Source organism: Gobio gobio (assembly GCF_949357685.1).
Source record: "Gobio gobio genome assembly, chromosome: 23".
Lineage (NCBI taxonomy): Eukaryota > Metazoa > Chordata > Actinopteri > Cypriniformes > Gobionidae > Gobio > Gobio gobio.
The window spans coordinates 34826011-34852469 of NC_137119.1; the positions used below are offsets into that span (position 1 = coordinate 34826011).

A 26459-nucleotide genomic window follows, 5' to 3' on the forward strand; every position below is an offset into this window, starting at 1 on the left:
TTTAGCATGTTTTAGCATGAATTAGTGTGTTGCTAGCATGATTTAGCACTTGGTTACGTGGTTAAAGGTGCAAAATCTGCTTATAGTTCACCCAAAAATGAACATTTTGTCATCATTTATTCACCCAGTCATGTCATTTCAAACTTGTTTGGCTTTTTTTACTCTGTGAAACGAGATGTTTTGAAGAATGTTCACGCTGCTCTTTTTCATATAAGTAGGCTACCATAAAAAGTGCCATAAAAGTAGTTTTCCAAGGCATCTGAAGCCAAATAATAGCTTTGTGCGAAGAACAGACCAAGTCATGATGATTGTTGGGACAAACTTTGATTTTGGCTTGACAAAGCCGTATCAAAGTTTGAAATTTAGTGAAGTGGAAAGCATGATTTAGCATGTTGGTCACATCTTTTAGCATGTTGTTAGCATTAATAAGCATGTTGATAGTATGATTTAACATGCTGCTAGTATGTTTAGCAAATGGCTAGGATGTTTTAGCATGAATTACCATGTTGCTAACATGATTTTAGCATCTTTAGCATTTTGCTAGCATCTTTTAACATTTTGTTTGCACAAATTAGCATGTTGATAGTATGATTAAGCACTTGTTACTACATAGGTGCAAAACCTGCTTAGCCTATAGTTCACCCAAAAATGTACATTTTGTCATATTCACCCTCATGTAATTTCAAACTTGTTTGGCTTTCTTTACTCTGTGAAACACAAATGATGTTTTGAAGAATGTTTACACTGCTCTTTTTCATATGAAGTACCGTAAAAAGTGCCATAAAAGTAGTTTTATCATCACTTTGAAAACTGTTGTACTGCTTTATTTATTTAGGCAATTTTTTTTAAGCCTTGATAATTTTTTTAGGATTCTTTGATTAATGTTCAAAACAACAGCATTTATTTGAAGCAGAAATTATTGCGTCTGTTATAATGTGAGAGTGTATTGTTCCACATAAGAACCCCTGAGGAACCCACCATAGAAGTATTAAGAAGCAAATGAGGCTGAGTGTTTTATTTATGAGCCCACGCTGGCCACACGCTCTCCTAAACTGCAGTTTTTTACTCTCCCCTGCAATTAACACTGCTGTTTTGATGAACGACATCAGCATAAATTAGATGTAAGTTTGTGGGGCCATTACGGTTCGGGGTGATAACCTGTACCGGAGTATAACAGGCAGACAATTTCTCCTTGTTTATTGATCATTAGTGGTAATTAAGACTAATCTCTCTCAGTCTTTCAAACTTAGCAGGAAGCACATTTGTAACCATGGTGACTGTTACAATCTCAGCATGGCGTGAGAAATGTCTCAGTCTTGCATTTGCAGTGATTTGTGGGAAGTTTCCAAGTAAATGCTCGGCATTGTAGAGGCCCAAGCAAAACTGCTTCATGACATTTCATCAAAACATTGGAAAACCTTCCGCCCAGGCCAGCACTTGTGCTCCCTTCGGTCATAATGGTTTAATAAAAGATTTAAGAGCGTACAAGCACTAAGGCCTCAGAACATCACATGACCATAAAGACGAACTCAGCTCTTCTCATCACCCTAATTGATATTATGTGTCCAGATCTTAAGGATACAACTGCTGAGATATAAACTGAACATTTTAGTGATGAAGAGATTACATTTCACCTCTTACTGTATATTAATGACAAACTGGTGGGTGATATTGCACCACTAGACACCCACACAATGATGAGTTTACCCATAATGCTCTGTTTGAGAGGGAGACGTGTGCCATCTGCTGGTAAATGTGCTAAATGTGTAGGAGTGAAAATTGTAGTGGAGATGAACAGTTGGAATGATTTTAGGAGCCCACAACAATTCCAGCAGGATTGGCGTGAGGATTGACAGCATATTTCAAAGCATTTTATGCCAAAATGTCATAACTCATTCAAAATATATTTTTTTACAGGTTTTTCAGTGTATCCGATTTCAAAACTGAGTGAAAATGAAGACCAGTTGCCTTTGCCTCACGAGATTCTGAGGGACGAGGAGCTGACAATGTAAGTGTATGTATTATATACAGTTAAAATAAAATTATTAATATTTGTGCAATGCAACAATTTGGTTTTTATTTGTTTTTAACATTATATTTTTATGCATTCTAAAAAAGTTACTTAAAAGTTTTGGCCATGTTACCATGGCTATATCGTTGTTGTTTAATCATGTTCACATGGTATTACTATGGTATTTTTAAAAGTACACTAATTCATTTATTTAGCAAGTTTGCAGTAAATAGCTCAAAAGTGACAGTAAAGACAAAAAAATATATTTCAAATACATGGTGTTCATCATAGAAAAAGTACCACTAAAAATATTTAGCATCAACTTTTTTCAGAATTGATAATACATTTTTGTTGAGCAGCAAATCAGCATATTAGAATGATTTCTGAAGGATCATGTGACACTGAAAACTGGAGTAATGATCAGCTTTGCAATCACATGAATAAATAACATTTTACATAAATATAATAAAATAGAAAACAGTTATTTTGAATTGTGGCAATATTTCACAATATTCCTCTTTTCACTGTATTTTTTAAACAAATAAATGCAGCCTTAGCATAAGAGAATTCTTTCAAAATTATTAAAAAAATCTTACCAACTTCAGATTTTGAATGGTAGTGTACATTGAAGATCTGATACCATAGGCTACTATAGTACTTAAGTGTAAGATAAGGTCAAATCAGATAAAATATTTTTATGCCATGCATATATGTATTAAAAAAAAGTATTAAGAACATCTTTGCGAGATACTGTACATTTGTATTTATTACTCACTCCAAGCATCAAGTGAGGCACAGGAGTTTAAGTGTTCACACTCTCCCAAACAGCACACTGTAGGCAGATAGCGTTGTGCAACAAGACAAGAGACACAAAACAGGCACATTTCACAAGAAACAGTGTAGAAAAGAGCTGTCTTTTAACATGAGATGTTTATCAGCGAGTCTGTGCAGGTCATTTCCAGAGGTTTAGCATTTCATGGCACTGCTTTGCTTGTACAGATGTTAAATTCATGATAAAACAGATTTGGTGTGACACTAACATTATGACATGTTGGTATATGAACCTGAAAATGTAATTAATCCAAATATTTAAAAATGCTCAAATGATACTAAAGTCAACATGAAATGACATTCACAGCTCATATAACCTCTGTAATGTGACATGTGAACTCCCATTGGGAATTGGTTGGATAGAGAAAAGAGGGTGTTTCCATACCAGAATGGAGAAATGGGGACATGAACGTTAGGTCATTTTCTTTTGTCCAAGCTAGTTTTGCTGAAACATTTACATATTTGCTGTAAAACTGTACATTATTGTTATTTGACAATTCAGTTAAAGGTGCAGTAATTGATTTCTGAGAAACGCTGTTGAACAGGCCGAACACCACAACACATTTGTAGCCAATCAGCAGTAGGGGGCGTGTCCACTCATGATGGGGGAGGAGAGAGTGAGCAAGAGGGAGATTTGAAGAAAGACTGTAGACAGCTGATGGACAGCTATAATAAACAGTCAAGAGCCATCCACTCTTGAGCTGCGTGTTCATGCATTTTGGGGATGGAGTAATAAAAAGAGGGGTGTGTTTGTTTGGGTTGATTTCTAATATCAACAGTGTTTCTCAGAAATCACTGACTGCACCTTTAAAGTGTAATCCTTTCGCGAGATTTTACAATACTTAAATAGCTATTTGGATGCTGGTTAACATGCTGATTAACAAAAAAAGAAAGTTCATTTCCACAAAAATATTCAGCAGCACAACTGTTTTCAACATTAATAATAACAATAATACACATTTCTTGAGCACCAAATCAGCATATTAGAGTTATTTCTGAGGGATCATGTGACACCGAAGACTGGAGTGATGATGCTGAGAATTTTGCCATCACAGGAATAAATGACATTTTAAAATATATTCAAATTCTAATTATATTTCACAATATTACTATTTTATTGTACTTTAATCAAGTGCAGCCTTGGTAAGTATAAGAGACATTTTACCAACCCCACATTTTTGTGTGTGTGCATAATTAAGTTTGTGATACAATAAAGCTCTTGATCAGGTCATCCAGTCACATGACATCCTCCTTCAAGGTGTAATTGAGGTCACATGACCAGTGCAGTTCCAACAGAACTCCTATTCTTCATCTGAAATGGAATACTAACTACAAACAAGCCGTTTGGTCCATGATCCTTATCCAAATAGATGGGCTGTACGCTGGCCAGGTATTATGAGTATGATTAGCACAACTAGAAACAAAAGACTGAGAGTTTACCATTACTGTGACATTAAAAACTGAGGTGGAGTCACATGATGGTGACCCTTTCCGGTGAAAAGTGGGCAGCTGGTCTCTCGTGGTTGGTGCGGCTCTGATTGGGGTCTAATCCACGCCTTATCTGTTTCAGCTTCCGGCTCACACATGGAAGCAGCAGCACCACTTTTCCGATTATCACCGTGACAGGTAGAACCAGGGCCAGGACAAAATTGGGTGGCATGTAGAAACGATAAGACTCTTCCAGAAACGCCCGCTGCCAGCCGAAGAGCAGAGCGTGGAACGTGGAAATGAGCAGGGCGATGTAACCTAGAGTAGACTGACAGGATATACACGCTTACTGACATCATATTTGTCTGAAAATGCAAGATGGCGAGGTGGCATGACCTGGCCATGTCTGATGTCTTACCTGGATAAAGCTAAACTCCCGCCAGTTGAGTGCGTTTTGGATGGATGGGATGGAAGTGACAGCTAATAGAGAGAGGAGCCCCAGAGCCATGATGCCAAAGGAAACGTACATCTCCACTCTCCAAACTTCCTCTTCGTTCCATGAGTTCTCTATATTGGCATGCACCTACAGAGAAAGAAAACATTATATTTATTTAAATGATTTTAATATAACTTTATATAACCTTAAATGTATTTTAATATAACAACAGGTTTTTAATATAAGTATATTTTATGATTTATTTCACATACACAGACTTTAAATGTATATTAATTTATGACATTTTAGTAGGGTTTGGTACATAACAAATATAATACAAAATCTAGGAAAGCATTATTATTATTATTATTATTATTATTATTATTATTATTATTATTATTATTATTATTATTATTATCAGTGCTCGACTGAGATGAGTGATGCTGATATCTAGAGAGCAGGCTGATATAATGTTCATATAAACAAAATACATAAAAAATCATTGATTAAAATGGCTGAATTTAATCAATTGAAAAGGCTAAAACAAACAAAATATTTACTCAAAATTCATAAAACAAATTACAGAAATTATATATTATGCATTGAAACTGTCTGGGTGGGCAAGGTTATTGACTGATGCAGATAATTTCAAAATAGACAATTATTAGCCTGGTCAATATTTAATTTACTGCTTATCAATAATATTATTATTAATATTGGCAGTATTGTTGTTGCTGCATCTGTATATATGCATGTATGTATGAATTTATGCCTTTATTTATTATGATTAATAATATTTGTGAGTAGCATCATCATAAATAATAAATACATAAGATAAAATAATAGTAGATAACAGATAAAATAATAATCATAATAATATTTGTATTACTATTGTATATATATATATATATATATATATTATTGTCATTATTACTAATATTATTAATAATAATAATAATTACTTTAATAAATAAAATAATTCCTTAAATAATTTGTATTACTATTATTGTATCTCTATATATTTGTTTATGTATTTAATTTGTATTTAATTATTATTATTATTATATAGTTTTTATTACTATTATTGTATATGTATATATTTATTAACGTATTTATTTTGTCTTTTTTATTTATTATTATTATTATTTATTATATTGGCTTCAAACAGTCCAGATTGTTCAGGATCTTCTCAGTGGAATTGCTGGATCTCAAAGATGTAAAACACACACACCTGCTGATAGGCCATGTTGAGCATCAGGTATCTCTCTGAGCGTCTCATGGGCAGGCAGAGGCTGTAGAGCACGTGTATGCAGCCAAAGAAGAAACTCAACAAGCCGAGCTGTTTGCGGCTCTCCAGCCAGCCCTCCAACCAGGGTGGGAATCGCCGGTACTTCGTCCCGTAGATGAGCTGGTACACGGCAGCAAGCTGCCCCGCTAAATACACCAGCGCTAGCAGAACTATGGCCACCACAGGCAGTGTTCTGTTCACTATTTCCAGAGGAATCTTGTAGAAAAAACTCTGTCTGGTCTTCATATAAGGATGGATAATGTCCCGCACAAAGGAGTACGCGAAAAAGAAGATGGACAATGCGACGGTGGTCAAAACAGGTCCTTTCCAGGCTGTGAAGAGATGCAGTGGCATATTCTCGATCTCTTTGGCAGAGGAAAGGGCGCCCATGTCCACAGGGATGAAATTGAGCTGACGGGCCATTTCAATGAGCTGCTGTCGAGCGTCCACCGAATTACTGCAAATATAGACCTATATAAAGAGATTACAGGCAATTAATAATCGTTACTTTTAAAACGTTCATTCATTCACAACAGCAATTAGGCGGATATAGAGTGCATCCGGAAAGTATTCACTTTTTCCACATTTTCTTATGTTACAGCCTTATTCCAAAATGGATTAAATTCATAATTTTTTCCTCAATTCTACAAACAATACCCCATAATGACAACGTGAAAGAAGTTTGTTTGAAATATTTGAAAATATTGGGGAATTGTTTGTAGAATTGAGAAAAAAATAAGAATGTAATCCATTTTGGAATAAGGCTGTAACATAACAAAATGTGGAAAAAGTGAAGCACTGTGAATACTTTTCGGATGCACTGTATTGGTGGCCAAATCAGTGTTGTCCAACTTCAGGTTTAAATTAGACTGTGAATGGCCTCATTGGTCTCATATTGCAGTTTTTTCATATCCGTTATTGGTATCTATCACGCTCACTTAAAGTTAACCTTTAATTAACTTTTAAATGTAATCTTGTACAAATCTCTGATTGAATATACATTTTTCTTACTGTGTGGATTATAATATTGCGATGCCTTAATTCACTTGTAACATTTAAAACAATTGATTTTAGTTTTAAGTGTTTTACTTCTATTTCATTTAGAAGAAAATATTATAGAATAACATAAAATAGTAAAGTAAAGTAAAAGAAAGTAAAGTATTTTATCTAAATAATCTAATTATCACTAAATAATTATCGGTACAGGCCAGTAATCTCCCAAGTAGCTAAATACACTGCATGGAAAACAACAGAAAAAAAATATTCCCAATTCACTACTGTGAATTATTTTATACAGAACAATTCCCTAGAACCCACAACTAAAGTGGAATTAATTCAGTTTTATAAGCGTTTAAAATTAGACCGTGAGATAAGAGCAGGTTTATGGCATGGCTTTAATGGATCTTTCATAGTGTTAATAAAATCTATTCCTCTTTCAGCTCACAGAGTTTCCACAGAGGACAGCTCATCTGTTCATCATTCTAATCAGCTCTTCACAGAAAGTAAGACATTTACTTTTACTGCTGGCTGGAACAGAAGACATAATCCTCATCATCTTCTTCCTCCTCCTCATCATCATTCATTGGATACTAAGTCCTTCAGAAGTTTCATTAGCATACCAAGGGCTATGTCTTGTTTTGAGCATGTTGAGCAATGTTTTGGTCTTATTTTCAGCATAAAGCATTTGGTTTTATTTCGGTTTATTGTGTGTTTGCTCTTCGCTGTTTTTCTAGCAAGATCTTGCAACACGAAATAGTCAAGTGATATCTGTGATTTCTTGCACCGCACATGAAGAAGAGAGAAACATTTCGGATGCATGTTAAAATGCTTCATTCTTTTAAATACTAGTTGTTCAGTTTGGTTCCGTTCACAGTTCCCGCTGCGTAGAATTTTTGTAAATGTGATTATCACTATCTGCATTTTCGGGAGTTAATTCAGTTGTAGACGTGTGAACGTAACCGCATTAAAGGCACAATATGTAGTTTTTCTCCACTAGAGGTCGCCTATTCAAAACAAAGGTGTACCTTGATGACGCCGAGATTGAGCGCGGAATCTTGGGAGCTGTCGTCTTCACCTCACAGCCGGTGGAAAAGAATCGGGACGGGACGCGGGCAGAAATCATGTTCATGGATGAGATTATTAATGTTCCTGTAGTATGAAGCAGAGGAGGGCGAGTGCTGTTGAAGCTGAACAAGGTCGCTGAAGCGATTGCTAATGAGAGACGAGTGCGACACACGCCTCGAGAGCAGTGGAGCTTTTATTATGCCACAGTCGCCAATTCTGCTTAACGTTACTATAATGTTACTCTGTGCGTTCGCTCGACGGCTACTATGAGACACTTGTTGCACACTGCAGTAAGCTAGATTGATATTAGAATATATCAAGCCTGTAGCACTCCTGTTATGCTGCGTTCACACCAAATGCGAATAGAGCGTCAAAATCGCGTCTACCACGTCTAGTTTCACGCGTGAACATTTTGAATGCATTCACGCGTCCGCGGCGAATTGAACGCGCGTAGAAATCAAGCGCTGGAAGTTGACACGCGTTCAAGGCACTCCAGGAGAAATATGTCATAAAACACCACTCTGCCTCTTTTAATTTTCATTAAAAATATATATTAAACATTAATAGCCACACAAATGTGGTCCAGGCAACTCCTGCATTATCTTTACTGCATGTATATTTAAATATCCTTAAAAAATAAAGTTATGAAATTTCTCTTTGCCCTCAGTCAAAACTATTTGGCAGACAACAAATTATAGATTCATGACACCAAAGATCGCGTTAGATCTACACAAGATGCACCACTACAGGACATCAGAGCCTGCGGCAAACGTCAGAAGGACTAGCCGAGGAAGGGCTGCTCTCGCCGGGGTTATGAGCGGTGAGTGCCCGGTGATCGCCTGGATCTCACAACTCCAAAAACACAAGATTATTTTTTTAAATAGGCGCTCTCTTTATAAATAACCTGAACCACAGATTTGAGCTCTAAACAACTACATTCTCACCTGAAAAAGTCTTAAAACTACATTTTATGACACAATAGTAGTATTTTTAAATTATGCAGGGTTTCTCATCACGTCACTTTACCACATGACCGCAGCGAGCAGGCTCCTGATTGGTTAACGCAGCGCGAATTGACTCCAAAGTTCAAATTTTTCAACTCAGGCGTCAGACGCGAATTCGCTTCAAACGCGTGAATGCACAAAAGCAACACTCGCATGTAACGCGCGCATCGCGCAAGACTCTCAATTCACGTCCAATTTGCGTCATTCGCGCGAATGAGGCGGATTCGCGTCCTTCGCGCCGCGGGACTTCGAGACGCGCGTCAACGCGCCTTTCCATTGACTTAACATTGAAATCACTTGCGCCAGACGCTCTAAGTGTTCGTTTTTTAAATAAGTTTAGTTTTAGTTCGTTATTTGATGCGGGGGGTGTGACGTCATGATTGACAGCTGAGATTGACAGCTTCTCTGAGTGAAGTAGTCACTGAGGCACCAACTGACTTTTTCGGAATTTTCGGGAGGAGAGTGGAGCTTTAGCTTTAATTTCTACATTTCCATAACTGTTTATTTCACACTGACATAATGATTTGTTCTGCATCTGCGAGAGTGTGGGTGGGCTTTTGATATCGCTGCTATTATTCCTGCTCTCTACTGCGCAGATTCTGTCCCAAATCTACGCAAAATGTAAGAGCCATATTCGGACCTCCGCAGGCTTCACTTTTCTTCAGCAGAAGCGAATTAAGTCACGTTGTCCATATTTTTTACGGTCTACGGAATATATCAATAAATGCTGGATGCTTGTGTTGCTAAATGTCATGCAATTAATTTCAAAACAGAAATGCTGTATTACTGTGCAATAATTAGTTTTCTGTCTATAAATGTATCCAAACAGTTGTTCCCTTGCCTAATAAAGCACAAAATATATTAAAGCGAGGGTAAGGCAGGTATGACGTCACTGACACGATCCGTGTCCTGGTTAAAATTGCTTATTTTCTCTGGATTTAAACATTCTTGGAAACATTTGGGATAATGTAAGTACACAAGTCAACAAAATATATAATGCTGTGGATATTTTAATCCAAAAATCTTACATACTGTGCCTTTAAGGACTCAAATACAGGATTGACAACCATATTCTGTTGTTGTGTGAATGTGTATACACTCTAAAAAAAAAAGGTTCTATATGGCACCAAAAATGGTTCTTGGCTCGTAATCATAGGGGAACCTTTTTTAGTGCTATATAGCACCAATTTTGGTGCTTCAGTGTTTCTTCAGCGGTTCTTAGTCAAAGAACCGGTGAAGAACCTCTGAAGAACTGCCGAAGAACCACTGAAAACTCCAAAATTGGTGCTATATAGCACTAAAAAAGGTTCCCCTATGATTACGAGCCAAGAACCATTTTTGGTGCCATATAGAACCTTTTATTTTTAGAGATGTTCTGAAGCTCTGCCAAACAATTTGAACATTTTGAGCTTTGTGTTTTAATTTGCCCCGTTTGCTAAGCGAGTTCTTTGGCTCAGCGTGTTTAAAACCTTTAGACTTTCCTGAGTGTTGATGTGGCTATCAAAGTACAACATACCTGTCGACTGGAGTCTCTGGGGCCTGACTGCATGGCCCAGGACGAGATCACATTGAAGCCTTTGACCACAATGGATTCTGGGAATAGGGAGGCTAGGTATTCTGCGTTTGATTCTGGAAACTGGTTCACCCGTCTGTTGTTGCTGACGTCCACCAGTATTTTTCCTGCCAGCAGGTGCTTGATGTCCCAGAGAGAGGAATAGTGCTCTCGGCGAATGGCCAAGAACACGATGTTGGCCTTCCCCACTGCGTCCTCGTGATGGGTCACGTCTACCACATGCGGGAACGACTCGGCCGCTCTCTTGGGCTGTCGGCTCCCCACCACCACATGAAACCCACTGCGGAGCAGCCGGAGGGTCAGGCTTTTGGAGAAGTCCCCAGAGCCGATGATGCCGACTGTGGGCTTGCCAGATGCCTCCTTGGAAACGCTCTTCAGCCCGTTGGGTAGGAAGCAAACTTTGGTGCTGGCCGGGCTGCTGCCCAGCAGGGAAATAGAGTCCATTTTCAGGCCCAAAGCACCTGGTACTGTATCTTAAGACACTAATGGAATAATACTTAGTTAAAATATATCTCAGATGCTTATTTTGTGCCATTTAGTTAAAAGGGAATGTCTCTAAACTTGTACCCCAAAATTTGTGTGTGTGTGTGTGTGTGTGTGTGTGTGTGTGTGTGTGTGTGTGTGTGTGTGTGTGTGTGTGTGTGTGTGTGTGTGTGTGTGTGTGTGTGTGTGTGTGTGTGTGTGTGTGTGTGTGTTCTTGTACTGTTTTTTGTACTGTGTCCAGACAGGATGATTACATTATTGTATTAAAGTAATACAAATCTAATGGCAATCACAATTATAAACAAATGTGCAAATGTTATTAAGTAAATGTTGAAAGATAATTTTAAGATCCACAGGTTGGATGCATGGTGTAAGGTTCCCTGTTTTAAATGTTAACAGGTATGCCAGAATAGAATAGAATTCTGTATTCAATAATATTCTATGACTTTGAAATCTCAGACAGGCTGTGTGACCTGTTAGAGCGCCAAACGTGACTGTCTGCTCATGTGGAAACAGCAGAACATAAATCATTGTTTATTCATAAAAAGAAGAACAGAAACAATATCTATATAATTGCAGTGGCAGGTAACGGTTGCTCTCTAAATCACGCATTATTAGCGTAGAATAGAGGATGACGCACCCGATTGCATGCAATTGCGAAAAACATTTCAAGGTTATTTATAACGTTACCTGTAATGGACTCTGCCGTGACACCATCGAGCAAACGGATGAGATGTATATGTCCCTCACCGGTGACTGTTTCCCCGCCCTCTGTCCGTTTGATTTGTAATGACCCACTGCTATATTCGCATTCGGGGAATCGGCGTCTCTTTCATTGAGCGGCAGCTGTTATTAGCCAATACGTGATATTACCTCCAGGGGGCGCGTGGAGGCTCAAGCAGCCGAGTTCCACATTGATTTAAACACAATTTCAGAACGCTTTTCATTTAATTGGAAATATCTGTGCTCGTAATTGTCTAATCATTTTAATCTATTCATTTTATTATATTTTAACCTGTCAAACAAATAGAAATCCCTGCTAGGAATCTTTATTAAATAATTGAGTGGATACCCTCATCACAAACGAGCGTGATTGGTCCATCCTGATCGGCGCTGAGAGGAAAAACAATCAGCACGTGACAAAAACGTCATGGCGTTGCTTGAACAAGGATCCTAAAATAATTTATTCCTTACAAATACATGTAGAAACTTGTAACAGCCATTATTTTAAACATACACAGTAATTATTATTTAGACCGTTCGTTTTTGACTATTTATAAAAAACTTCTGGGCCGCCATACCCCTACTCACGGTAAACACCGTTTCCTTATCAATGGCCGTTCTTCTTCTTTATTCAGTTCCTATGCTCTTACATGTTGGAGTGCTGCAGCATCTGCTGTGTGAAGGCAGTCCGCTGCAGTAATACACATCTAGGCTCGTCAGTAGGTTCAAGCCCCATAACAAGGTAATGAACCACCCTTGTGTCTTTGAGAAAATACACTTTAAAAATGTTTTTATTGGAAAACAAGGTGGTGAAAACAAAAGTGCTGTTTTACGAGATGTAGTTCAGGTAATTAGGCTAAAATAGTTAATTTTCATCCAAAGTTTTCTATTTTCATCAAAATACACATAAAATACCCTTCAGCAGTTTAAACCTTTTTCATGCAAATTATGCTAGTGATAGAGACTATTTGAATGCAGTTTGTTTATGTAACAATATTTAAATATTTAATTATGGACATAAACAAGCTTTGTGTCCATTAAATGCCAAAGAGAAATGCAATGCTTAGGTAGGTGGTACATCCACAGGCATAGCAGGACCCAAGGTTTCGCAACAGAACATTGCCCAAAGCATCACTGCCCCTGCCGGCTTGCCTAATTCCCATAGTGCATCCTGGGTAAGTGACACACACACACCCGGCCATACACGTGATGTAAAAGAAAACGTGATTAAACAGACCAGGCCACCTTCTTAAATTGCTCCATGGTCCAGGTCTGATGCTCACGTTCCCACTGTTGGAGCTTTCGGTGATGGACAGGGGTCAGCATGGCCACCCTGACTGGTCTGCGGATATGCATACACAACAAACTGCAATGCCCATGACCCTGTCGCCGGTTCACCACTGTTCCTTCGGACCACTTTTGAGAGATACTGACCACTGCAGACCAGGAACACCCCACAAGAGCTGCAGTTTTGGAGATGCTCTGACCCCCCAAATAAAAAGTATTCTTTTTTTATTTATTTAAATTCAATTTGCCATTATTTTAAATGTTTTTTTGGAAAGTTTGTTAGTTAAAATCCAACCAAAATCATCAATTATGCCTGAATGTATACATCTCTTAAGAGTAGGATTTCTATACAAACTTTAACAGACCACATTAAAAACCAGTTTTTTTCTGTGTATTAAATATTAATAACAAAATAATATGAGTATTTTGTTCACTTCACAAGGACAAAGGTTCAAATTAGATTTTGTTCCTGTTTTTAACACAATGCAAAGCTTGTAATCTGGCCACAATGAATTGCACATCACAGGTGAACAATGAAAGAGCAATGCACTGTGACAAAACCCTTTCAGCCAAAAGCCAAGAAGCTGATGACATTTTCACGTCAGAGGGATTGAAAAATTCATTACAATTAAAATCCCTGCTATGGGATGCAAACAAGATTAATGGGAAATTGCAAATAATGATTTCTCACTCAAAGGCCAAAAACAGAGAATAGATAGATAGATAGATAGATAGATAGATAGATAGATAGATAGATAGATAGATAGATAGATAGATAGATAGATAGATAGATAGATAGATAGATAGATAGATAGATAGATAGATAGATAGATAGATAGATAGATAGATAGATAGATAGATAGATAGATAGATAGATAGATAGATAGATGGATAGACTGTGACATTTACTGCTTGACTTTGTATCAAAATCTGTGATACCTTAAGGTTCTTTGGCAAGAGTGTGGACCGAGAGAGAGCCCACAGCAAGAGCATGCTGACGACAACATGTCAGTTTCCCCAAAAATAGCATCTTCGCTCTTCCCTCCAGCCCTCCGATGAGTTCACACACTGCTGTTTACCCCTCTTCTTCTTCTTCTTCAACTTCTGTGCCAAGACAGCAGCTTCAGGCCTGCAAAAACAGCAAGCATGTTGTCCCTGACCAGAATGGTAAGAGCCATTTCCTGTGAGACTGTAATGCTGCAGGACATACTTGAGGAGTGTGTGCGAGGAGGTCTGAGGAATATGATATGACTTGCTGCGTACCAGTTTGTGCATTGTGTTGGTAGAGTACAAAAGCTTGGTTTGAGGCCGTTTTTGTGTTGGTTTCTATAAAGCAACAGTGTAAAAATGCACTAATGTGCATCATTTTCTTCCAAAAGTGAAAAATAAGTTGTATCTGCATCTGGTCCATTTTGATTTCATGACAACTTTAAAACAAAAGAAGATATTGGACCCCTTTAACTTTCATTCAGTGTGTGTCAGCTTAAAAAAAATCATGAAAATGTAAAAATGCAGAGAGTTTTCTGTGATGGGTAGGTTTGGGAGTAGGGTTGGTTTAGGGGATATACAGTTTGTGGAGTATAAAAAACATTATTTTGTCAATTTTGATTTCATGACGACTTTGAAACAAAAGAAGATATTTGACATTGGACCCCATTGACTTTCATTCAATGTGTGTGTTGCTTGTTGCATGTGTGTGTTGTGTGTTGTATTTGTGTGTGTGGTCCTGGTATTCCCGACATGGGGACCAAATGTCCCCACAAGGATACACTCTAAAAAATGCTGGGTTAAAAATAATGCAATTTGGGTTGTTTTAAGCAAACATTTAACCCAACCACTGGGTTAAAACAACCTTAAATACTGGGTTAAAACAACCATTTGGGTTGGTCCATTTTCAACCCAACTTGGGTTATTTTTAACCCAGCATTTTTTAGAGTGTAGTAATACCAGTAATATCTGACCTTGTGGGGAATTTTTTTTGGTCCCCATGAGGAAAACAGCTTCAAAATCATATGAGATTATGTTTTTTGAAAATTTAAAAATGCTGAAAACTTTCTGTGATGGGTAGGTTTAGGAGCAGGGTTAGGGGATAAAATAATTTGTGCAGTATAAAAATTATTTTATCAATTTTGATTTCATGACGACTTTAAAACAAAAGAAGATATTTGATATTTGACATTGGACCCCATTGACTTTCATTCAATGTGTGTTGTGTTGTGTGTGGTAGTAGGATAGTAATACCAGTAATATTTGATATTGACCAGTAATATTTAATATTAATGTCATAAGATGATATTTGACATTGGACCCCATTGACTTTCATTCAATGTGTGTGTGTGTGTGTGTGTGTGTGTGTGTGTGTGTGTGTGTGTGTGTGTGTGTGTGTGTGTGTGTGTGTGTGTGTGTGTGTGTGTGTGTGTGTGTGTGTGTGTGTGTGTGTGTGTGTGTGTGTGTGTGTGTGTGTGTGTGTGTGTGTGTGTGGGCATGTTTTTGTGAAATATCAGGACACAAATGTGTATAATGACATGGGTATGACACAGGTATTACAAAAAGAGGGTGAAATATGAGGACGTTCCCCATGTCCTCACTTTTCAAAATGCTTATAAATCACACAGAACAAGGTTTTTTTCACAGAAAGTGAACTGCACAGTCTCCTGTGAGGGCTAGGTTTAGGGGCAGGGGCAGTGTAAGGGGATAGAAAATACGGTTTGTACGGTATAAAAACCATTACGCCTATGGAATGTCCTCACATTTCACAAAAACAAACATGTGTGTGTGTGTGTGTGTGTGTGTGTGTGTGTGTGTGTGTGTGTGTGTGTGTGTGTGTGTGTGTGTGTGTGTGTGTGTGTGTGTGTGTGTGTGTGTGTGTGTGTGTGTGTGTGTGTGTGTGTGTGTGTGTGTGTGTGTGTGTGTGTGTGTGTGTGTGTGTGTGTGTGTGTGTGTGTGTGTGTGTGTGTGTGTGTGTGTGTGTGTGTGTGTGTGGGAAAGTGATATAGGTTTGGAACAACATGAGGGTGAATAAATTATGACATAATTTTCCCATTTGGATAAACTTTACAAGTTTCTCCCTGATCTTGTCCAAACTGTCCTACAATTTTTTTTTGTTTTTACCGAATTCCTAATGTTTGTTCCAGTTTCTGATCCTCAGTTTAAATAGGTTTAAAGTCTATTAAGAATATGAGGGGTTTTTTTCCTTGAGGGAAACGCACATCAGGGAAAGAGTGACTTTAATTGTATGTCTGCAAACTCACTTTAAAAATGTAATCGTTCTCACTCTCAGATAGAGACTTATTTTTGAGCTCAACCTTCACACACCCTGTAGGCCTGTTTCTTTTTTGAGAGCTCAGTTGATGCTCTAATTAAATTTGTCAATTTCCCTCGCAGCCTCACTCATGACCATCCTATGATTCTGTTTCTTTCCTGTAAAGACCTCTCAAAAACTTTCAGCATTGACTGAACTGGTTGCCAAACGGGACTGCAGAATAACCATGCGTTTCTCTAACTTGCTCTTTTTTGGTATTGTGACAATAGGAACATCTGAATTCTGCTCCGCAGGACCTCTACATGCACAGTGCAAAGTCGAGTGGTAAAGTATCATACTCATTTCTTTTACTTTTTATTTAAAGAAAAAAAAAAATTCGGGATAAAAGAATAAACATTTTTAGTATTAGATTTACACAGGAGAATGTAAACAGTTGAAAAGAAAATGAAATGTTTATATTCATATTTATATTAATGTTTATATTTGTATGATATAAGGTTTTGATTAGATGATTTTTTTAAATCTTGATGTTTTCTAATAGTTTTGTTTCCAGTTGCTTAAAGATCAAGTTTTACTTTATATTAACATGTTTTATAAAAGTAAAATTGATCCGTTTTTTTTTTTTTTATCTGTTCTATATTTGGTTATAATGTTTATACTTTGTTTAATGTATTTAATATTTAATTATTCTTATTATGAATGATATTTACATTAAATTTTATTTGGGGGAAAATTACAATTATATAGTTCTATAGAAAACAGCTTTTCCTAATTAGATTTAGCTATTTGAGTGTTTGTGTACTATACATTTAATTTTAGTGTGCAGTGCAATAGCTTCGGTTTCCACTAGGTGGCAGTATTTGTATACAGTTTTAACGATTGAAAACTTGTGTTTGGCTTTTCCCAGGTATTTCAGTCTCCCTTGCAGGAGTGTGTATGAAGCTCTGGTCTCACAGATTAAAAAGTGGAGGACAGTCTCGACCTGTGCCGCGGGAGGAGAGAAGTGCCTCTACAAGGTGTGTGTTTTGATGCAAGGAGATGTGTCTGTGTAGGCCTATATATTTTTCTGTATAATTTATATGAATATTTTGCTCCTTCTCTCTTATGAAGTTGCAATCTGCATCTGTGCACTTCATATCGGCCAAACACACAACGCCAGTAAAGAAATATGTGGATGACATCAACTTCAGACTAGTCTCCTATGGATTTTTTACACATTGCCATGTGTCTGTAAGTGTTTGGAACTAAATTAGATGTAGTATCATGTTTGACCAACAAAATAACCCGTTTTAACTTGTTCTCCAGGCAATGTCAGTGTCAGAGACCTGGTATGCTGTCACAGATCACGGCACCAACTATTGTAACCTCTACAACTTAGTGGAAGGTAGGTCAAACTACAGCATGTTGCACTTGATTAATTAAACAACATTATATATAGACAAAACCAGCTTCTGAGGTTTATTGTCTGTGTGCAGGCAGCGGTCTTACTGAAGCTCCAGGATATAAAGAGATCACCAGTGACTTCCTGTGCACTCAACGGTCATCTGCTAACTGTACCATCTACTAGCACTGAAACAGTGATTTTTATACCAAAATTGGACTTTCGTGGCTTTTACACTGTAAGAAAAAAGGTTCAAAGCTTTCTATACAGAACACTAGGGTTCTTGACTCCATTTTAAAGAACCCTCTTATGACAAAAAGGCTCTATGAAAGGAGAAATTAAAACAAAATGAATTAAAGGTAGGGTAGACAATTTCGGACAGGCTATAGCTTTGAAAGCATAAGATCCCACCCTCCCTTCAGAGCATCTCCAAAGCCACACCTCCTCCAAAACACATGATTGACGTAGAAACGTATAAATCCGAGTCTGAAGACGTGAACAGCGTGTGATGTGACGTGTGATGTCTGCATGAGCAGGGTGCGCAGAGGTATGGAAATCCATATCGACAGGCAGGTAGGAAACATTTTTTGGTCCTGTGACTTCCACAGAAGATATATGTAGATATGCCACAGTATGATATATTTAATATTTAGACCACTTCTATTGCCATCAGGATGCGAAGAGAGTTTCAACCAGTATAAAAGAAAGTTGCCTACCCTACCTTTAATAAAAACTAAATCCACAAAATGATCCCATTATGGGAACCCCTAAAGGTTCTATATATGAAGCGCTGACAGAACCCTTTAAGGTTCTATATAGAACTGTTTCTTCATGTTTATTCATTTTGAATTGACAAAATAAATTTTTAACCAGTATACATATTTAAAAATAACGGTCTCTTTCTTTTGAATATGGACTAATATTATTGATGGCTTGTTGACAGGGGTGTACCATTCAAATGTTTGGGGTCAGCAGGACTTCTTTTTTTTAAAGAAATGAATCTTTTTATTGAGGAAGGTTGCATTAAATCGATCAAAAGCAAAAGTTAATTTTTCTAAAAGCATCATTTGATATCAGAATATTATGTAATATGGTAACACTTTACAATAAGGTTCATTAGTTAACTAGTTAACATTAACTAATAATGAACTGCACTTATATAGCATTTATTTATCTTTGATAATGTTAATTTCAACATTTACTAATGCATTATTAAAATCTTGTTAACATTAGTTAATGCACTGCAGTTACACTAACTAACATGAACAGCTGTATTTGTATTAACAAACATTAACTAATGCTGAACAGAGGTGTTGTTCATGGTTAGTTCATGTTTGTTAATACAAATACAGCTGTTCATGTTGTTCATGGTTAGTTCATGTTAACTAATGCATTAACTAATGTTAACTAATACAACCTTATTGTAAAGTGTTACCTGTAATATTATATAATATTATTAGAATGATTTCTGAAGGATCATGTGACTGAAGACTGGGGTAATGATGCTGACCATTCATTTTAAAATGTATTAAAATAGAAAACAGTTATTTTAAATTGTAATAATATTTCATTATTTTTACTGTATTTTGATCAAATAAATGCAGCTTTGGTCAACAGAAGAGACTTCTTTCAAAAACATTTTTAAAAACTTTTACCAGCCTCAAACTGAATTGTATAGAAATCAATCAAATGCTCTGTAGAAGGAGAATGTCCCATCTAGCAATAGCAAAAGCTTTAATACACTATATTGCCAAAAGTATTGGGACACCCCTCCAAATCATTGAATTCAGGTGTTCCAATTATTTCCATGGCCACAGGTGTATAAAATCAAGCACTAGGCATGCAGAGGCTTCTAAAATTATTTGTTGAAGAATGGGCCGCTCTCAGTAGCTCAGTGAAATCAAGCGTGGTACCGTGATAGGTTGCCACCTGTGCAAAAAGTCCATTTGTGAAATTTATGTTAGTGGTGGTATTATAACAAAGTGGAAGCCATTGGGAACAACAGCAACTCAGCCGCTAAGTGGTAGGCCACGTAAAATCACATAGCGGGGTCAGCGCATGCTGAGGCGCACAGTGCGAAGAAGTCACGAGCAGCTGCATCCAAGCCTTACATCACCAAGTGCAATGCAAAGCGTCGGATGCAGTGGTGTAAAACACGCCGCCACTGGACTCTAGAGCAGTGGAGACGTGTTCTCTGGAGTGACGATTCACACTTCTTTGTCTCCGATGGACGAGTCTGGGTTTGGTGGTTGCCAGGAGAATGGTACTTGTCTAACTGCATTGTGTCAAGTGTAAAGTTTGGTGGAGGGGGGTTATGGTGGGGGGATGTTTTTCACAGGGTTGGGCTTGGCCCCTTAGTTCCAGTGAAAGGAACTCTTAATGCTTCATACCAAGACAATTTCCTGCTCCCAACTTTGTGGGAACAGTTTGGGGACGGCCCCTTCCTGTTCCAACATGATAAGCAAGAGTCCTGACCGGATAGAACAGCTTTGGGATGAATTAGAGCAGAGACTGCGAGCCAGGCCTTCTCGGCCAACAGCAGTGCCTGACCTCACAAATGCGCTTCTAGAAGAATGGTCAAAAATTCTCATAAACACACTCCTAAACCTTGTGGAAAGGTTTATAGCTGCAAAGGGTGGGCCAACTCAATATTAAACCATACGGATTAAGAATGGGATGTCATTAAAGTTCATGTGTATGTAAAGGCAGGCGTCCCAAAACCTTTGGCAATATAGTGTGTCTCACATTCCAACTTCTTTAGGAAATACAGAAAAGGAAAATGCACTCATGAGGCATTTCTTAGGGTCTTTTAGCCTTGCTTTTCATTATGCATTATGCTCATAAAATCATAGTTATAGTTCTAATGTTGTTGCCATTGTATTCCTCTTCTTCAGACGACTTTGCTTGAGTTTTGTGCTGCTCTTATATGTTTCTCATTCAGTAAGGATGAGGGTGACATTTCATATGCTGTCCTTAGCACAATGTTTGGAGACAAATATAGCAGCTCTCAATGGTGTTTTTCTCAGTGTTCTGCACAGACATTGTTCTCTCTAAGGGCAGCAATATGCTACGCTGGGTGCAGCCATCCATCATGGATGTCACTCATCACCGGAGTCCTTCTGGCTGATGGCGTCACTCTCACGCTGCTGCAATGGCGTTCTGCCACCAGTAGAGGGAACTGTTTGCTAGTGCGGTAGTTCAGTAGGTTCCGCAATGTTTTGATTAGATAAAGCCTATTTAAAAATTAATCATTTTATATTTCCCTTTTTTGTAAAACCAGTCTATTTTCTATATTTTTGTGGGGTATTGCTTTTTATTATAAATAAAAATGTTGTGGCATCCCACATACTGCAGGTCAACGATGTAACTCAGATATTCAGTTGGGGGTGACTAAAATACGAGGTTAAACTATACCTGTGGGGCAGTGATGAGAGTTCATAGACGAGATTGGACACTCTCTTGAGTGAAGAACTGAAATGGTCCGTCTCAGGTGTGAGAAGTTTAAGTAGCAGAAAGAAGAAAGGTACTCCATTACAGCCCAGAATATTGCAGAGATTTTTCACATTTACTGAACCATTACTGTAGACTGAGAGACACAGTATTAAATAATGTCATACTGGAACCCACTCAAGCCTTTTATAAAACTGCAGAATCTGTTGATCTGTGCCATGTGTAGACAAAGCTATGCCTGTAAACAAGTGATACAAAATTAGGGAAATTTGTGATGCGTTTTAAGCTCAAATTAAAGTTTCACTGAAGCCATCTTAAGTTGATTTAATTAATGTTTTCTCTGTAATTTGCTTGCTGCGTTTCCACACTGGGAGCCTTAAGAGTCTCTCTCAGAACAGAGTTAGTTGAATTTAACCAGTCCAGTCCTCAACATTACGAAGTATATCACTGATGAAAGGGTGCACAATCCTTTCAAAACCAATTAAAGAGGCCTTAGCCCGCAGGGGCGGTGAGCGAAGGGCTGACAGGAGACCACAGAGGAACTCAGAGAGGTAATCAGTGCCTTGCTTTTGAACAATATTGAAAAGCACAACAATATCGCACAATAAATCACGTCGAGGGGTGCAGGTTCTCAAGGACAAACAGGTCGTCTCCTTAAATACACCTTGTGACATGCTCACCTTTCTGTCTGCTGTCAGATTGTTTACTTATTTACAGAGGGTGACAATAGTATCGCTAGATATTAAATCTTGGATTTCAGTAGCTATAAGTTATTTTACTGATTTAATAATACCATGGAGCTAGAATGTTAGATGTTTCCTGACAGTCCGGGATTCGCACGCGTGAATAGTTTGTTGGCTAGAAAGAATTCCATCTAACAAACATTTTTTAGAAAGTTTTGCTAACGTCCCATTACGATATGAAAACGTATTTCTGAATTAACTCTGAACGGTCTGAACGTCCAGTATTTTAAATGTTTTAAACTTTTTCCAATCATTTTGAAAACATTATGGAAATATTACATTTGAGTATTATCTGATATTCTGGAATAAGTCGTAGCTAACATTTACGTCCAACTAAAACATTTCAGAGAAGAACGTTTTGAGAACATTAAAGGCACAACATGTCAGATTTTTGGATTAAAATATCCAAAAACCACTAGAACAGTGTTATATATTTTGTTGACTTGTGTACTTATACTATCCCAAATGTTTCCAATAAGAATGTTAAATCCAGAGAAATAAGCCATTTTTACCAGGACACGGACCATGGCCATGTTCGATTTCTGAGCTTTTTTTTATATTGTAGAAAACATGGAAATATATTAATATATTATGTGTTTTATTAGACAGGTTAGCAACTTCTTGGATACATTCATCGACAGAAAATGAATGATTATCACCATGGGCGTCGGAAGCTAAAAAAATGTGGGTGGGTCCTCTCTCAGAAAATTTTTACAAAGTACAAATATATCGCCTTGTTTGCTAAACATCTGGTTGGACAAGACAAGATTACGGAAACCACCTTATCTTTGACAGTGGCTATAGTGTAGGGGTAAGACGCATGGCATCAAATTTTCAAGCAAATCGTCCCGCGGTTCGAAATCCGACTTTTGCCGAACTCACTCTACTCACATATCAGATCGGAAAGGCATTTATTTTCAATAAAAATGACGAAAATATTAGAAAAGTGGAAATAAAGCATCTAACATGTGTTTAATAATAATAAGTGTTTATCGGTTAGGGGTAGGTAAACAGACGTGCTGGATTAGAGACGATAAAAGTGAGTGGGTCCAATATAATTGATCGTAAAAAGTGGGTGGGTCTTGTCCCACCCTCATACAATGGTTCCTACGCCCATGATTGTCACATTAAACACATTCTTGTTTAAATATAGTTTTCTTGATTTACAGTGAGTACCATGTTTTACCATGCCTCAAATTGATCTAGCTTACTGTAGTGTTTACAAGTGTCTCATAGTAGACGGCGAGCGAACGTGCAGAGCAGCATTATAACATAACCTTCAACACACTCAAATGTATGTAATATGATAAAACAGCGTTGCGTTACCCCACATACACATGAGCAGAACAAGCGGAAGCGCTCATCTGCGGCATAATAAAAGCTCCACTGCTCTCAAGCCGTGTGTCGCACTCATCTTTCATTAGCAACCGCTCTAGCAGCCTCGTTCCGCTCCAACGGCTTAAAATGGCAATAACAAGGTGTCATCAAGCTACGCCTTTGTTTTGAATAAGTGACCTCTAGCGGTGGAAATAACATATTGTGCCTTTAATAAAGACCAGATAACTTAAAACAAACCTTCTGTTGACATTATTTAAAGAACGTTTGTTCATAACTTTGAGAGAACCTTGCCAGAACGCTTCGCGATTCAGTCTGAAAAACACTAAGAGTACATGCAAGCACAGTACCAAAGACCATGGCAACTAGGAATATAGTTTATTAGAATATAATTTTTTATATGTATTAAGAAATATGAAGTTGCTTAATCAGAGCAGAGTAGTTTGTCCAACACTGCATATTAATAAAAAACATTTCTTCATATTAGGTGTATAACATACATTTTACATTTAAATTGACTTCTATGTTCCCAGTCAATGCCTTTGTGAAAATGCATCTTGTGGCAGGGGTCCAAGCACTGAACCTTGTGGCACCCCAGTGGCGGGAGTGCAGACTGGAGTGAGTGAATCTTTCCAGCTGACTAGTTATGACCTGTTACCCATGTAGGACACCAAGACATTGCAGTTGCAGCTGAGGCACACCTATAAGTTTTGTTATTGGTGCTTTACAGGTTCTTTCACGTGACTTATATCACCCTACTACTTTACCACATCGCTTTTGCCCTCCGATTTGGCCTTCCGCTTCTCACACTTTATAATATCGTCATCTAAACATCTCTCCTGCACAAATAGACCTGCATATGTCATTATACTATCAGCACAGATTAAATTCTACAAGGCTCATGGAGCGGTATGCATATCCAGAGGGCACATAGAGAGAGAGCACTACCTGACAGCATTAGGCCTGTCACCAGTGCCTCTCTGACATCTCTTCCCCCTCACTAGGCCTGTCATCACCGATCTTGTCCCCTTCGCACATCCCTATCAGAGACCACGTTGGGTTAAACCCAACATGGTCTCGGATAGGGATGTGCGAATTCTGACGGGAGACCATTAAACTGTTGCACCCAAGGTCCTCTCAATTTAAGATAAGTTGTTTTACTTGTTTTTTTTTTATATTGTCATAAAACATTTGCTGACCATTCACCATTGTTCTTGCTCATGTGATATTACTGCAATCATTTGTTTGCTTTTTTATTGTATATAACTTTTTTAATATTTAATTTTAGTGTTTTTTTATTTTTTATTGTATTTTTATTGTATTATTATTCTATTGCGCATTTTGTATTTATTTATTTTTATTTTCCATTTTATAGACTGTATCATATGGAAACCCATTTCTGTCATAATGGTAAATCATACATAAGTCGATATTAGTAGTAGGGATGCACGATATATCGGGCCACCATATCGGTATCGGCTGATGATATGTTCATTTTCAATGTTATCGGCCGATATTTTAAAGCCGATAAATAATGTAGCCTATTATTTCCTTCAGCTGAGACACATCAGATGCGCACTGTTCACCATGATGGTTTTGGATTGCTTGAAATATGATTGAAATCACTTCAAAAAGGAAAATACTAGGGGTGTAAAGGTACCGAGGCGTTTCGGTACAAGGCTTTCGGTATGGTGCACGTGTGTACCAAGCAATCTTTAACAGTAAACAGTCGGCTTGAGCGCGGAACAAAGGCCTACTTCAATCCTAGTTCCCATGCGAACATATTAAGTATTCAGTCCATTTTATCACAAATTCAAACGATAAATGCCGTTTTGACGCTCTTTAATGTGACATGACTGATATAGGCGCGTCATTTCAAGCGGCCGCGCGCGTGAATGCGCTCATCTCTTCGTAAAGAATAAACAAGAATTAATATATAAAGGTATGTTTAGGATACATTACAATTTACTGAAACGTATCATATGTCATGTAATCGCTCAATTAATGTTTCAATGCTGAAAGAAATAAAACTGCTTGTAAACAGCATTACGTTCACTAGAGAGATTAACTCTTTCGCTAAATATATTCACCATATTAGCCTATATATATGAATAATATTCTACTTAACCTGTTAGTGATATCTTGTTTATTTAATGTATGTTTAAATAAATCTGTCATGAAAATGACAGACACAACGAATTGGAGAAAAAAAAATCATTATTAGATTAAGTTAATGCAAAAACTACCTTATGTGAAGTTTACATGTTTGCATACAATGTTATTGGAGTGTTGATTATTATATCTAAAATTAAATAGCAGTTGAATTTAGGCTAATATTTTTGGCTCTGTTTTTAACCTTTAATAGTAATGTGCAAGGAAACCATTGTTTAATAAAAATAAATAAAAATCAATTTTGTAAAACTGCTGCACCGAACCGTCAATTTTGTGTAGCCTACCATTACACTCCTAGAAGGTGAAGTGCGCAGCGCAAGTCTGTCATATATGCTACATAAAATGATAATGAGAACATTATAATTGTGTGCTTGAGACATGGCTTTTAATGGTTAGAGTTTTGTTTTTATAATCAGGCTCTCAAAAAGTATATAACAATTTGGATTTAGATTTACCGACCAATATATTGGCTATCGGCTTTCAAATATAAAGAATTATCAGTCATTGGTATCGACAAAAATATTAAAATTGGTGCATCACTAAATTAGTAGATACTAAGTGATAATAATGACAAAAATTTGATTATTAGATACTAAGAAGAAAAAGTCAGTTGACATAAAAGTCAATCTTTATGTCATAATAATGACTTTGTATGTCAGAATTTTACTTTATCTCTTATCATTTTGACTTTATATGTCATAACTATTTTACCAAAGCATGACTTGTTTTCTTATTTGTCAGGAATGGGTTATATAGCCTAATAATGTTAACATTTTATCTCACAATTTTGACTTGATTTTACATTCTCATACCAAAGCATGAATATTACTTTTTTTTTCATATTTAGCAGAAATGGGTTTCCATAATATGAGGTTGGAGAAGTTGGAAAGCAGTGTGAAGAATATCACCAAGTACCACAGCTAAGTGTCAGAGCATGTGCACTAATTGCTAGGCCACATCTCAAACAGAATAGTTTATGTTGTAATTT

At 37.3% G+C, this 26459-nt stretch overlaps 2 protein-coding genes across 2 annotated transcripts; one reads left to right on the forward strand and one right to left on the reverse strand.

The window, feature by feature from the left end:
• Window positions 1–2753: 2753 nt before the first annotated feature.
• Window positions 2754–11946, reverse strand: steap2 (STEAP family member 2, metalloreductase). Its single transcript, XM_079805622.1, has 5 exons — window positions 11809–11946; window positions 10579–11117; window positions 5938–6465; window positions 4689–4853; window positions 2754–4598 (listed from the first exon to the last, which is right to left on the reverse strand). The coding sequence occupies exons 2-5, from the start codon at window positions 11077–11079 to the stop codon at window positions 4314–4316; spliced, it is 1479 nt and encodes a 492-aa protein (XP_079661748.1). The 5' UTR covers window positions 11080–11117; window positions 11809–11946; the 3' UTR covers window positions 2754–4313.
• A 4639-nt stretch (window positions 11947–16585) lies between these two features.
• Window positions 16586–18655, forward strand: LOC307119384 (uncharacterized protein). Its single transcript, XM_079805626.1, has 5 exons — window positions 16586–16714; window positions 17298–17406; window positions 17501–17620; window positions 17696–17774; window positions 17866–18655. The coding sequence occupies exons 1-5, from the start codon at window positions 16617–16619 to the stop codon at window positions 17955–17957; spliced, it is 498 nt and encodes a 165-aa protein (XP_079661752.1). The 5' UTR covers window positions 16586–16616; the 3' UTR covers window positions 17958–18655.
• The last annotated feature ends 7804 nt before the right edge of the window (window positions 18656–26459 follow it).